Here is a 15,324-nt window from a genome sequence, read left to right on the forward strand (position 1 = left end):
GGACATGGCTGAGCCGTGAGGCAGCTGTCCCTGTCCTGAGGTAAATAGAGCATCTGCCTGGTAGGAACATAGGCTGCACCCCGTCCTAAGGTCAGCTGTGTCCTGGGGCCTCATTTTCTCCTCTCTGGACTGCTGAGGTGCTGGGACTTGGAGGCTGCGCACAGCTGCTACACCTGTGCTGTCTCAGCCATGTCCTTCAGGGAGGTGCTAACTGCTGCCAGCTCTCTGTGCCCATCCGTATGGTGCTGGGATGCTGGCTCCCAGAGACTGTGTGCTCAGGTCACCACAGTGACTGTCCTGGTGAACAGAGTGGACTTCACCGAAGAGCTTGCAGCGGAGGTGTGTGTTGGGCAGTTGCCAGTCACTGGAGTAACAGTTGCTTTTGTCTCCCAAGCTGCTTGGCAGTAACATACTATAATCCACATCACTGAGGCTAGGGCTGCGTGGCCCTGGCCTGAGACCTGCCTGAGGTTCCAGGTCAGCGCCTGCTCCCCAGGACGAGGCCACCAGCCCCCAGGCCCCACACTGAGGCCCACTCTGATACCGCTCTCCTCCGCCCCAGGCTTCTTCCCGGGGAGCTCGCAGGGCTGCGATGCTTTCCTGAGGCACAAGATGACACTCATCTCGCCCATCATCTTGAAGAAGTATGGCATTCCCTTCAGCCGGGTAGGTACAGGCCCCTGTCTGCATTCTGTGACGGTGACCAGCTGCTCTTGGCAGGTGACCTGGCTCTTCTGCAGAGGAGATCGGGGAGGGCACAGGGCAAGTGTGAGTTTGGCAGGGTCTTTGCTGCCTCTAAACCACACAGAGCCCTTTGCCCGAGTGCAGGTCTCTCACTGCCCAGGTGTTAGCTACTTATAGTCAGCAGGGTGGCTGGCCCCTGAGTGAAGGTGTCCTGCTTAGCAGTGAGTGGCTTAGCCCTCCTGAGCTTGGAGCTTGAGCCCATCCTGTGTGCTGCTGTAAAGGCTGTGACGGGAAAGGTCTGAGCAGGAAGAGCCAGCCCTGTGGCAGCTGCTGGCGGGTGGGGGAAGCTGGCAATTGGCTTTTTACTCCTGAACTGATAAGCACTTTAAGTTTGTAGACCCAGGCCCTTAGGATTCTCCATGCAATGTGGGGCACATCCCAGCAGGAAAGGCTAACCCAACTGAGCGTGCGTCGGCAGAGGAGTGCAAGCCTGTGTGCCCTGGGGACCAGGGAGGGAGAGGGGCCTCAGGACAGCTGTTTCTGAAGGTCTTTTTGAAGAGCAATTTGTCAGCCCAGGAGCGAGTTGTGTGATGAGACCCCTCGCTCCGTGCTCACATGGGGCGTCAGCATGTTGGAAATTGCTCCTGACATTTCAATCAAGGCAGCCGCAGCATCCGGCTGTGTTCTTCCTGCTGGTGCAGCCCGGAGGCTGCTCCCGGCTATGTCTCTGAGAAGCACAGATCCCACTGCCAGATGGCAGCAGCATCACTTGTGGAAGTGAGAAGTGTCTGCGTTGTAACTGGCTTGTGGAGAATATTTTCTAGCCGGTGCTTCATGCACAGGGACCCCTGTGGACAGTGACTTCCTGGTCCTTTCCTCCGGGGCAGTGTCTCGACAGCGCTGTGGAGTGTACATACGGTATCCAGCCTCATGGCAGCTGGCTTGCCTCCAGACTCAGAGAGGCTGCTGACTTTCTGAAAGCCACACTCTCTATACTGCTGTGTTGGCTGTCCTGGGCCTGGCCTGCCCCAAAGGCTTGTGGGTGAAGGCCCTTGTCTGGCATCAGAAGTCAGTTCCCTTGCCTTGGGATGGGACCTAAGGACAGAGCATCAAGCGAGAGATGAGCGTCGTCTTGCAAGTGAGGCACGGGTCCCCTCATCGGAATTCCTGTCACCCTTCAGATGAGCAGCTGCACACTGCACTCGTGAGTCTGTAATGGTATTTACTTTTAGAAGGGAAAGCTGATCAATAGCCGGCTCGTTAATAATTAAGAGTGTGTATTTCTGTAATCTGCCATCGACTTCCTCATCTGTCCTGCTGAAGCGTCTCCCGCTTTCTCCCTGACTGGCGCCGGCCCCGGCCACTGTGGCTCTGCCGCACAACCATCCATCATCTGACGCCTCCTGATTTATCCCCGGGCTCTGTTGATAGCAGTGAGGGGGAAGGCAGGGGCTTAGCGGCATCTGGGCCACGGTGACTGTGACAGGAGCATGGCTCTGTTGCCACCCTGAGCAAGACTTTCTCATGTCTGTTGTCTGCCCATTCCTGCGTTCTCATTGCCAGCCTTAGCATGTGTGCTGTGCTGCACCCCAGAAGGCCAAGCGTGACAGCTCCCTCCTACCATGTGTTGTACCATGAATGCTGGACAGCGTGGAGAGGACCAGTGGTGAACCAGGGTCACCACCGCTGTCTAAAGAGACGTTTGCTAAAGCTCTGGGCCTTTCTTTCCTTTGTCCACTTAGAGCTCAAGGTGAAGTGGCTGAGACCCCTGGAGGTGCTGTGACTGTCAGGACCAGGGGCGCACGTGTGTCATACTTCACCACCTTTCATTCCGCCGTGAGCAGCTGTCACTTGGGTAGGAATTTTAAAACATGATGCCATGCCACTGACTTCCCTTGATTGGTGCAATTAATTATCTGAAGAGAAAAATATTGGTGCATTCTCCAGGACTGGCTGTGCTCCAGACCAGTTGGTTTTGATGGATTTTTGACAAGTGGCTGGTGCTTCAAGTCCCCCACCTTGGTGTCCACTCTCTACTTTCCAGCATTACCAGGAGGAACCCACTGACGTGGGTGAGGTGGCCTGTGGGAACACATAGCCCAGTAATGATCACTGTGATTGAGAACACTCAGAACAAGAAGACACTGGACACCTTCTCAGTATGGGTCGTACCACAGGAAGCCACTGTGGCAGGCACATGGGGCGCTGCCATCCAGCCGGGCCATCTGTGGAGGCTCAGAAGCCCTGGGCCAGTGAAATCTCCTGTGTGCACAAGACGACACCAGCGCCAGAGCACAAGCTTTGAGAAGCCAAGGGTGACCAGCGTCGCAAAATGAGCCAGGCTGAGGGGCAGGTCCTCCCCAGAGCTCTGGAACCTTTGTTGGTGCCTGCCAAGCTCAGAATCCCAGACACTTGCACTCTTCAAGCCTTCCTGCTGCTCAGTAGACAGTGAGGACCCAGCAGCCTCAGAGAGAGACCCCTTCTCTTGGAACCTCAGTCTCCTGTCACAGCCGAAGCTCTGTCCCTCCCCTCAGGAGCATGTGTCCTCCTGTCCTTCTGGTCTACCACTGTTTTGGGGACTGAAGTCTATGCAGGTTCCAGAGCATTCTTGGACCTGTCAGTGCTGTTCTCAGCGCAAAGGGCTGTATCTGTACCTGCCTCATGGAAGTCACATATGTGACAGTGGTGTCATCCAAGGCGGGCACCTCTCCACAAGAGGACACTGCATGTGCGCCACCCTGGCCTCAGCAGGTGTGGCTGTAGCAGCCCATGGCCCAGTGCTGCACTGCGGGTGGCTGACTGTTGTCCCCTGGGCCTGGGTGGTGCGGCCAGGCCATGCTGGTCACGGTGCAGAGTAGGGGCATGCTTCTCACCCTGTGACCTCTGGTGGTTAGTGCTAGAGCTACGTCTTTCCATGTAGTCCACCCTAGTCTCCGACTCATGATCCTCCTACCTCAGCCACCAAGGGCTGGCATGACGCCATCTTCCACCATGCCAGTTTTGCTCCTTGTTTGCTTGGTTTTTGAGACAGGGTCTCACTGTGTAGACCAGACTAGGCTAGAACTCAGAAAAGCCCACCTGCCTCTGAGTGCTGGGATAAAAGGCATGCACTAGCATGCCCAGCTCTCTTTTTAAGAAACTGTTTATTTGTCTGAGTGTGAGTGCTGTAGCATGCATGCTGAGGTCAGAGGATAGCCCACAGAAGTCAGGTATGCGTTCCCTCCTTCTGCCCTGGAGGACCTAGGGATTGAACCCGTATTGTTAGGCTTGCCAGCAAATGCCAGACAGCACTGAAGAGTGCCAAGCCATCGCACCAGGCCTCACCCACATTCCTGTTGAGCCTGTCAGGATCCCACAGGTTCCTGAGCTCTGTGCCCCTACTAAACCCAGTGGGTCATGAAAGAGTTTTAGGAGCCTGTATCCATCCGCCACCCCCCATGAGTTCCTCACTCACTCTCCTCTGTAGATTACACAAGAAGCCGGGGAATTCATGATCACGTTCCCTTACGGTTACCATGCGGGCTTCAACCACGGCTTCAACTGCGCTGAGTCCACTAACTTTGCCACACTGCGCTGGATCGACTACGGCAAAGTGGCCACGCAGGTAGGTGTGGCGGTCACCTCGGGTACAGTGGGTGGGAACAGTCCTACACCTAGGTGCACCCCAGATGCTGGTGCTGCTTGTGGAGGCAAGTGTTTGTGGGTTCTGTTTTCAAGGAATCCCATCTTTGTTTTTTTTATGTCTTAGTGCTCTGCTGGGACCATTTCTCCTGGGCAGTGCTGCTCTGGTGAACTGGCCTTTGCTGTTGAGCCAAGTTATAATCCGTTTGTTTTATTTTTTTGAGATATCGCTCATGGGCTAGTCTGGTTCTGCTTTGCCTTCCCTAGTGGTGGGACCGCAGGGCGCAGGGTGCCCCTGTGCCCAGGACTGGGTCACCATTTAACTTTTTATCTGTTGCTACGTTTCGTGTGTGTGTTCATGGGTGCCTGTGTACACTTATTCCACGTCTGTAGTCTTCCTGTGTGAGGCAGGGTCTCCTGGCCATGGCTTCCTCAGTGCCCCATCGGCCTCTCATCTCACGGGCATGCACTAGCACATCCACCTTTGTGCAGGTTCTCAGGGTAGGAATTGAGGTCACTGCCTGCTTTGCCCACCGGGCCGTTCCTGACTCCCCTGCTTGCCGCCCCCACCCTGCTTCCTTGGAGGCAGTCGTCTCCTTTTGTGGCTGAACATGAAGCCAGGGCCTGAGGATGCAATATGGACCTGGTTATCTGCTCTGGGGTCATTGGGGCCTGTTTTCAGTCTTCATGAAACACTAAGTCTGGAGTGAGGTAGGGAGAGGCAGCATAACCCAGGGTTGGGACCTGTGTCTGGTTATGACCGACCACTTTTCATGGCTAGGGCTGTCGGGACGGCAGCTAAGATTACCTGCACCTGTGGCAGATTGAGTTGTAATGGCAGGGCCTGTGCTCACAGGGCTGTCTCAGCCGCAGCCATGACAGGAACTGCCCAGATAGTAAAAGCAATTTCAGGCTCAGCCATGTGTTCACAAACAAGCAACATTTGGGGAGTGCCATCCGCAATGGCGCCATGCTCACATTGTCAGTCAGTATAGCGTGAAATTAGGGAACAAGTGGCCCGAGGCACCACAGACCAGGCAGGACAGGGCAGAGTGGCAAGCACAGCACCCTCCCACATCTGCCCAGCTGCCAGGCCAGCCTTAGTGAGGCAGTGTCCACCAGTGAGGGGGGAATATGAGGCCAGCTGAGGGTGGGGCCTCATGGTAGAGACTGGGGACCAAGACTGTGCTCCCTCTCCTGCTCGGTGGCAGAGCAGGTGCCACTTTTCATTTTTAATGGCTGAAGGGGTGTAGAGGAATACATGGCCATGGTAGGCATTGGAGTGACACCTGTGTATCCCTAAGGAACAAAGGAGCCACTAGCGTGGAGTCATTCACCCCGTCCATGCAGTGCCAAGCCAGGTCCTCTCTGCAGCCTAGTACCTGCTGAGTCTCCCAGGAAGGTGCTTGCTGGCTGTGCAAGTGAAGGCCTGGGTACTGCCAGCACTGCGAGCATCCCATGCCTCTTCCTTGATAAGGGCCCGGGCAGCGAGCAGGGCCAGCAGGTCTCCGGCCCTGGCAGCAGGAGTCAGTACTCAAACTCGCTGCAGCTACAGGCTGGCCTCTGGGCCAGGAACCGGCACATACTGGGGCCACCAGCATCTCTATGGGGACAAGATGCTGCAGGGGACAGGGAATTTTCTAAATTGTGCAGATGTGAGTGCAGACTTTGTGGGAGGCTCAGCTCAAGGGAGAGGACTGGTATTGGGGCATCTAGGTCACCCGGGGCAGAGACCCCAGAGTTCTCAGGTCAACTGCAGCAACTCATGGACCCTTTGCAGAAGGCTGCCTCATGAACCGAAGGCTGCTCCAACCTTTGACCTTCGCAACTGCTTTCTTGGGACAGGTGTAGTATGGTCTGACAGACAGGGATGGCCAAGGCCTACCTGGTAATAGTAAGGGAATATTACACCGCCATCAAAATAGTTCTCCCATGGGGTTTGTTCCACCTTTACTGGCATGGACAGGTAACCTCAATAGTCTGACTTACAGGGCAAGTCATAGGCCATGAACATCAGCTCCTGCTTCTGCGTGGGAGGGGTGTGTGTCCATGTTTGTCCTTATGTAAACTGGCTGTGTGAAGAGATGGGGACAGCAGGAAAGCTAGTGCTAGCTCCCCCACCCTCTTGATTCCTTTGACTTTGTCTTTTGTGGTCACAGCAGGATGGTCAGGAATGGCCTTGTGGGTGCCTCCCAGAGCCTCTTCCACATGTGGCACCATGTGGGGGCACCAGTTGTTGCTAGCAGTTTTGTTGGTTTGGTTTTGAAGTGAGGGTTAAAGTCAACCAAATGAAGCTGGGGTGATGGTGCACACCTTTAATCCCAGCACTTGGAAGGCAGAGGCAGGAGGATTGCTGTGAGTTCGAGGCCAGCCTGGTCTAGGACAGCCAAGGCTACACAGAGAAACCTTGTTTCAAAAAACCAAAAAAGAAAACAAACAAACACACAAAAAAGGCAACCATAAGTGCACACGAGGTCCTGGATCCGTCCCCAACACCAGAAAAAGCAAGCAGAAGGCCGTCCTCTGTTACATAGTGAGTCTGAGGCCAGCCTGAGCTGCACGAGAGGCTTACCTCAAAACACAACAAAGCCCCAGAGACAAAACAAAGGCCCAGAGGTCTGTTTGGGGCCTCTGAGGCTCCAGGCATTCATCCTTACAGAGAGGTGTCTGAGCTGTGCCCAGTGCACACATAGAATCCTAGCGCCTAAGAAGCTAAGGCAGGAGGGTTGCCATGAGGTTGGTCACAACCTGAGCTATGGTGAATTATCTTGTCTCAGAAGCAAAAATGAAAAAAGCTGAGCACCTAGAAAGTTCAGCTGCCCAGCCATGTCACTTTACCTCTCTCATGTACAACAAGGCCTTGAGTGAGCTGAATTGGCTCAGCACTGGCCAGCACTCTGAACACCCCATGCCTCTTCCTTCGTAAGAGACAAGCAGCCAGCTGGGCCAGCAGGCCTGGCCTGTTTCCTGCTCCATGAAGCCAGGACCCTCCATGGAATGCACACCCTGGCCTGACAAATAGGAACAGAGAGTCCAAGCGACTTTGACAGTGGTGCACTGCAGGTGCCATGTCCAGCGTACCCTCTAGGTGCCTGGCCTGTTCAATAGACCTCTATATGAATGTGGAATGAGCCTCTGGGAACACTCCAGGCAGCCCTCCCGACTCCCCAGGGGTGACATGGGCAGGCCTGAGGCACACCCTGCCTGCCTGCCTGGGTTGTCAGCGTTTGCAGGCTAGAGTACCTTCTCCACAGCTAGGTCACTAAGTAGATCAAAGGGATTTTCCAGCAAGGGGGAGCTGCCTGCACAGCCTCGCTCTTCACTAGCTGCTGCATCCGCCCTTGCACATGCCACAGTCCCCACACCGCAGGGGAGGGAGCTCTTCTTTAAAGGGTCTCTCCCCAAGCCCGCCAGGCTGAGCTGTGATGAGGCTGTGATTGAGAGCTTGGCTCTGGCTGCAAATTTAGTGGTTTCTGTCCCCTTTGCAGTCCCCATGGCCCGACGCCAGTCTTCCCAGGAATGCTTGGCACGCCTCGGGGTAGACACTGGAGCTGGGAAGCCTCCTGCAGAGTTGAGGGTGAAAGTCTGGAGGTGGCCCCCTTGCTTGGTGCTGTGTCATCACGCCCTTGTGGTGGGCTGGCAGCACAGGCACTGGGTAAGAAGCACTGAGATTAATGACCAGGTGAGAACGGACAGCCATGGTCCCTGCTGTCAGCAGCAGCGCTTTCCGTGCCGCAGTTAGCTGCAGACTGGGAGGCATGAAGCTGGGCCTACTGCTGCAATTGCAGGGTCTGGGCTACCAGTACCACCTGGCCACCCTACTTGACTGACCCCTGGTTTGTGCCGTGACAGAGCTGTGTGCACAAGGCTAGCTGTTATGAAATGTGTTTCTCCCTCACTCCCTGTCAGAGCCTTCTCTGCCATGCATCCATTGGCCATACCTCATGCTCCCGGAAGGCTGTTGGGAGCACAGAGGGTCCCATGTAAGGCTGATTCCACCTTGTTGCGGCACAGCTGGCCCGTGGTTGGGAAAGGAAGGCTCTAGAAAGGTTCCCTAGCACGGGCTCTTCAGCACTGTGCATGGTTTTGGAGTTCTCTGTGCAGTATCCTAGCCGTGCACCCCTTGTCAGAACCTCTCATAGCCCTGATGACAATAGTGTTCCCAAGTGTCATTTGAAGGCCCTGGCTGGGGAGGTACGTGTTGACCCCTGACCCCTACCACTGACTCCTCTGTACGTTCAGTGAAGACTGAGTGCATCATGGACACAAACCCTGGATACCCCCACATTATGTAGCCAGGGCATTGCCGCTTGTGCCTCAACTTCCCCATGAGCCAGGTGGGGCTCCAGGGGTTCCCATGTCAAGTGATGTTGGGATGTTCTGGGCTGCCCTGGGAGGGCCCCAGCGTGGCAGTGCCAGGTTTTTGACTTATGATGGTCACACTGAGGTTTGCACAAAGCACAGCAAAGAGCAGCATAGGGAGAGAAGGCAGGCTAGTGCTGCCAGCTCCTTGCTCACTGTGCCCTGGTGTCCCGTGCCACTCTGGACAAGTGGCCCCTCTGTCAAGAGGGGCATCATAACTCCGTTGTCTGCTGGGGGACACAGGCCCCGTCAGGCAACACTGTGGGCTGGCGCCTAATCGTCCTGTGCACAGGTCCCTGTGGCTTCCTAATGAACTAGATGTTGTTGCAGTGCTGGTAATCACAGCAGAAATGGGCCAAGCCGCAGGCAGAACTCTGTGCTTTAACCCTTTAGTGGTCTGGCCATCAAACAGATGGCTCTGCAGAAGTGTCTCCTCAGTCACCATGCTCACCTTCCTCTGGTAGGTGCACACCTGTCACCCCAACACTTAGTAGGCCAAGGCAGAGCTATTGCCTCAAGTTCAAGGTCATCCTCGGCTATATTATTTCTGACTGGGAGGTTATGGTGGCATTGAGAAGGTGCGTCTGGCCACAGCCAGTTGGCATGGCACCATGGTTTAGCAAGGCCCACCTTTAAGGACTGACAGACCAGGCCTGAGGCAGGCATCCAGAGCATACAACTGTGGCTCAGTCTCCATCAGGTCAGCAGTGGGCAGTAACCCTACAGCCTGTGGTGTGCCCCTACCCTGGCTGCTGGACCCCATGCCAGGAGTTCATCTGTTCACACTGTGGGGCCCCCACCTCCAGATGAGCTGGAGGCCCAGGAAAAGTGGTGGTGACTGGCCACTTGGCTGTGTTGCTTACTTTGAGAGGGGCTCTGAGTTTGGAGGCCATGTTGGACACCTCAGCATGGACAGGATTGCTGTAGGCAGGGACCGTGTATGGTCATGTTGTCTGTGTAGAGGAAATATGGTACAGACCTGGGTGGGAGGGGGGGACGATCACATCTGAACATGTCCAGCCACACGTGACCATGGTGGTCAACTGGGGACAATTTTGCTGTCCCCCTCAGGACTGGTGCTTTTTAGGGATGCCATGCGCCACCCGCAGTTGGTACCAGCCACCCCAGCAGCAGGCTCTGTGTTCCGCCCTGGTTCCTGTGCCGTGACTGAGAGTTGTCACCGCTACACTGGTGAGAGCAAGAAGGTCCCAGCAGTAACATGCTATTCGGGTTGGTGGTTTTATTGAGCTGCGATTTAATCATCTCTCCAGCCGCTGCCTCCCCTAGCTCACTGCTGTACATGAGCGGGTTCTGCTGTAACCCAGCGTCTCAAAAGACCACAGCCTCCAGCCAGAGCTCAGAGCCCGCAGAGGATCCTGGGAGCCCAGGTGGCCTTCCTGCCGCACACCCAGCCCATCTTTGAGTGAGGCAGTGGGAACAGATTCAGAGTGTGAGGATGTGGAAGCCTTGGGGGCAGGGGTGTGCCAGAAGCTCAGTGCCTGACATGGCCCTGAAGGAGCCAGGAGGCTGAGGGCATGGAAGCCCTCAGTAGGGCTGGAATAAGCATGCATGCACCCCACTACAACGAAACACCTTCAGAAGTCCTCAGTTCCTGGAGATGCCTGGCACACAGACATAGTCCATCCATGGGGATGATCCTGGGGCCAAGGCTCAACTAGGTGCAGAGCCCTGAAGCTGCTGATGGTGCCCTGTGTTTGCTGGCCACATGTTTTGCATCATTGGACAAGCACGTCCATGACTTGGGGAGTCTGGGAAGATATATCACTTTTGTGTGTCTGATGATCTCACTGACCATACGGACCTGGATAGGCTCCTGATAATCAGTGGCCCAAGTGACCTGTGGGGTAGACAAGGGGTCTCCAGCAGGATCTTTGAAGGGGTGTGGATAGTGACACAGATGGTGTAAAATGAGTACAAGTAGAGCAGGAGTAGGCCAGGTGCCACTGTGGGGGCTCATGCAGCAGTACATTGAAGCTGTTTGTGCCATGTGCAGGCACACTAAGCTCTGGACCATCACACAGTGCTGAGGAGGTACCAGGCATCTTAGGCTATGAAGTGGCCGTGTGATTGCAACAGGATGCAGGATGCCATTTTTCACAAAGTAAGACAAGAGTGTGGGGCGGAGTGGTGGGAGCTGCAGGTCTCCCCAGAGGCTGTATGCAGAGTTGGAGGCTGGTCCAACTCAGCTCCAGGTCTACTTGTGCTCACCTCATGGGAAATGTGTGGCAGGTCATTCATTCCTCTGCATCTGCAGAGCCGCCCTGCGCCTCCAGGACCCGGGTCGGTCTGTGCTCATTGTGTACGCTGCAGATCCCAGCTCTTCTCTGCCTGGGAGTTCTGCTGAGCCGGACAGGACTGCTCGCCAAGGGGCAGCTGCGAGCCTCTTGGGCACCAGGCTTGGCCACTATGGCTCACAGTCCCATGTGGGGTGGGCAGGAGAGCACACTCTGCAGGCCAGGGCTCAGTGCTCAGATGTGTGCTGTACTTCACAAAAGCCCCTGGCTTTGTCTGGCTGTGGTCACTTCCCATTGGACAGTTACGGAGTGGAGCTGAGAAGAGCAGTGTGGGGAGCTGGGGATACAGCGTCACTTCCATCTGGCTACTTCCGGGTGATGATGGCAAGGGACAGGAAGTAGAAACAGGGATCCCAGGGTCTGGGAGCAGCAGACCAGCCTCCCTTGCACCCCAGAAAGCACTGCTATGCTCCGTGCTTCCGCCTGCAAATGTCAGTGTGGATCCCTTCCCTAGGGCTGCCACGAGGCACCACTACGTTAGCGTTTAGAGGACAGTGGGGTAGAGCTGGTCATTCTTGCTTCCTCCCATGCTTCCTTGGCCTAGACTCCAGCAGGCAGCATGCAGGGAGGGCCCTTGGTTACTACCCTTCTGGACAGTGTCACTGCCCCTTGACCTGTGCTGTTATAGGCATCCTGAGGGAATCAGGCAGGCCCCTGGTCACAACCTGGGGCTCTGCTCTGCACTGCGTACACCATGTCACATCCTAAGCAGGTGCAGTTCTGTGCCTTGCAGTGGAAGTCCCTGCACTTCGCTTTGGGGAGACCTCAGCCGTCGCAGCTGCCAGCGTGAAGTACGGCCGTGGACAGCAGCAGCCTTGCCTCTCACTTGCTCTCCCTGGGCCCCAACAGCAGCCCTGAGAGGGCTGTTTGATATGTTGATCACCCCAGACAGTGACAAGCTGGAGTGCGCTGATAGTAACCTGTGCCCTTTCATAACTCCCCAGCTTGTCACGAGGGACAGCTGTGTCAGCCAAACCTCAGCCTAGGCCATTTCTCCAGGTCCATGACAGGACCCCTGCTCAGGACTCCAGTGCAACCTCAGGGGAGGGGCACAAGGGGAGCCTTCCCTCCCATCGTCCGTAAACCCCATTCTGAGGCAAACTCAATAGGCAGCCAAGTCCAGGTCAGTGGCTGAGGAAGGCCCCTGGCCTTCCATGCCCAACCTCCTCAGGGAGCCCTCAGAGCAGAAAGCTCCTGGTTCAGCCAAGCAATAGGGTGATCTGTCTGCTTCCTCATCCTCAGATGTGGAGCACCGCAGCTGGGGTTTCCATGGCAACCATCACAGATACTTAACTACAAGCTTGTACTGTTGTATATGGTATGTGTGAGGTGCCTGCCTGATGCTTTGTGGGCCTAGTGTGACTGTCCTGTTGGTAGGGTGGCACCAAGGGATGGTGAAAGTGAAGAGGCTGCTAGAGGTGAGGTGCCTGTGCCTCAGGTTCTGGAAGATTCTCAGCAAACTGCACTGAGCGAGGGTTCCTGGGATGCAGCCGTTGTTTTCAGGCTGGCAGTGCGGTGCCACCCTTTGAACTTGGTATCAGAGCTCTGGCTGCCCGGCCACAGGAGTACAGGCGCAAGGCGCAAGGTGCAAGGACCTCACAGGTGGTGGATGCAGGCCTTCCTGGCAGCCCTGATGGGAGTATACGGTGTGTGTGTGTGTGTTCCATCATGTTGTTAGTCATTTGTCCCAGGACACCCTCATTCCTGCCTGCTCATGAGTGAGCCAGTGCCAGCAGCTCTGGAAAGCGGTGCCACTCAGGCCTTGGGAGGACCCGCTTTCGCTATTAGGAATCTTCAGAGAGCTTGCTAATTTCCAACATGGATAACACCCACCCCCCATCATAGTCTAGGCTTTACCAGAAAGGGCTGTAGTTACCCCCAGAATCCCAGGTGGCAGTAGGATGCCCAGGTGACAGCTGCCCACCAAGAGGGGAGCCCTAAGGCCACTTCTGTCCCCAGGAGGTGATGGAGTCCAAGCCCCCACCTTCTCTAGAGTGGATTGGGCTCAGTGGCCCCACTGCTTTCCTTCTTTGTGGCTCAGGGTGATGACGTCCAGCTCTGAGCAGGCTCCAGTCAGACCCTCTGCACGGGTGGACCTCTGTCCATCAGGAGAGAGGACTCAGCTGTGGAGAACTGTGCACCATCTCCTGTGCTGATGGTACTAGGCTGCTGTAGCCAGATGCAGAACCCTGGTGGGTGCTTCCCTGGAAGATGGAGCGGGCACTCCTTGTGGCTGAGCTGTCAGGCCACCTCACCACCCTTCTCCAGGTGACCATGTCTTAGATCCACCAGGCTGCTGCTCCCAGACCCAGCTCCTCGACTCCTCACAACATTTGCTTTTGGGCCCACGTGGGGTATGTGAAGGCTGCTGTCATCACAAGGCCAGCTTGAGCTGGCAGCTCTGTTCTGGCTGCTGGTGCTGGCCATGGAGCCAGTGCTGGCTGCTACGGTATCTGTGGGCCCTGTGGGAGCACTCAGGTGCTTTTGCTAATTACTGACGGCAAAGCGATGGCTGAGCTGCTTGGCACAGATCCCTTAATCTGCAGTTGATGGGGGCTCAGGGAGGCCAGGCCCAGGAACGCGCAACCTGGGCACCATCTGCGGCCACCGCTGACTGGCCAAGTCCCTTCTCAGCCGCTATCCTGCACATTCCCGTTAAGCAAGTTGAGTTTGCTGGGAATTGCTCAGCCATAAATATTCCCTCTCGCTCAGCATGCTGGGCCCAGTCAGGTCCTTAGTGCCCCTTCCCACCCCCAAACAAAGAGGGGCTTCTTCAGCAGGTTGGGGACACTGGGGGGAGACTCATCACACCTATTTCTATTTCCTTCCTCTCTGTTAAGGACCCCCCAAATGCAGCCATAGCTGCTGTGGAATTGGGGCAGAGAGCTCACAGTGGGCTTAGGAGGTCATTGCTACCCTGTCTGCAGCATCACAGCCTGTAGTCCCCTCAGGAGAAGAGACCCATGAGTGTGTCAGCTACCCTGTCAGTGCTCTACTCCAGCCCAGCTCATCCTGTATCAGGGTTGCCATGGTGCTTGCAAGGCTTGTATCCACAAAGCTGGGATGGAGCCTGGCTTGGGAGTGTTCAGGCTGGGTAGTGAGCACAAGGCCCTGGCTGCTCCCTAACCTGTCTGGATTTGCCAGACCTGGTCTTGGATCTTCTAGGCCCCTTTGGATGGCAGTGAGACTGCCTGGTCCTATAGGTGGTTAACCTGTAAGACCCATGTTGCCCTCTGGAAATGATGCTGTGTCTACATTTCTTCTCTGCTTCTTGCTGGGCAAGGCTGGGCATCCACTCACAGACAGGCATTCCCTCTGGGAGTCTCTGCCATGGAAAGGGGTCTCTCAGCCTGGCCTGCCGTGGTGAGGGCAGGGAGCGTGCTGGGCTAGGAGTTCCATCCTCATACAAAGTGGTGTCTGCAGCCTGGGAGCCAGATGTCTGGCGTGAATGAGACTCAGTTAGTGCCCATGTGTGTCCCCACAGTGCACATGTCGCAAGGACATGGTCAAGATCTCCATGGACGTGTTTGTACGCATCCTGCAGCCTGAACGCTATGAGCAGTGGAAGCAGGGCCGAGACCTCACTGTGCTGGACCACACACGGCCCACGGCCCTGAGTAGCCCTGAGCTCAGCTCCTGGAGTGCCTCTCGTGCCTCACTCAAGGCCAAGCTACTGCGCAGGTGAGTGGCTGCACCCCAGTGCCCTCCCCCTTCCTCCACTCATTGTTTTGCTTCTGCTTCTATAGCAGGGGTTATCTGGGCATCCCTCCTGCAGTGCGGGCAGAGCCCCAGGCCCTATGCCTGGGCATCTGAATGCTTGCCGCTAGTTCCCTTGCTGACGTAATCCTGGTACCTTTATGCCTCTGAGAGCTGCCAGGTCCCCTGCAAGCATTCATGGGGCCAAAGCCCATGCTTCTAAGGATGCCTGGACCCTACTGACCTGCTCCTTACAGTAGTTGGCCACCTCTGATTAGGGACATAGACAGGGCTGGTGCAGCCTTGGTGCTGGCCTCTAGCGGGTAATAGGGATGGGGAGGTGACCACTAAGGAACCACCACTGTTGACAAGACTTGCATAGGGATGCGCCTGCTCCCTTGCCCTGCAGACGCTGCAGTTAGGATCCTGACGATTTCCAAATCTTGCAGAATCTGTGGCATCTTCTGGAACCATCTGCAGCCTGCAGCCTTCATTGGCTGTGCTGTGGGTAGCCTGCAGTCTTCCATTCCTGGAGAGCTCAGGAGTCTGGCCCAGGGGTCACTATTGGCTATGCCCTGCCCTGGCCATGGGGCCCCGCAGACAGGCCCTGGGAGCTGTTTCTGGGTCAGTCACCTGTGGTCTAAAG

At 56.0% G+C, this 15,324-nt stretch overlaps 1 protein-coding gene across 3 annotated transcripts in view; it reads left to right on the forward strand.

Moving 5' to 3' along the window:
* KDM4B (lysine demethylase 4B) overlaps positions 1-15,324 on the forward strand; it is an 82,751-nt gene that overhangs the window by 50,894 nt on the left and 16,533 nt on the right. For all 3 annotated transcript variants that reach the window (XM_084794345.1, XM_084794346.1, XM_084794347.1), the window contains exons 8-10: positions 563-666; positions 4,151-4,288; positions 14,467-14,663. In XM_084794345.1, coding sequence (XP_084650471.1) covers positions 563-666; positions 4,151-4,288; positions 14,467-14,663 — 439 coding nt within the window. The remainder of the gene's footprint in view (positions 1-562; positions 667-4,150; positions 4,289-14,466; positions 14,664-15,324) is intronic.

The sequence above is a fragment of the Acomys minous genome (assembly GCF_964271855.1).
Source record: "Acomys minous genome assembly, chromosome: 9".
NCBI classification, from domain to species: Eukaryota; Metazoa; Chordata; class Mammalia; order Rodentia; family Muridae; genus Acomys; species Acomys minous.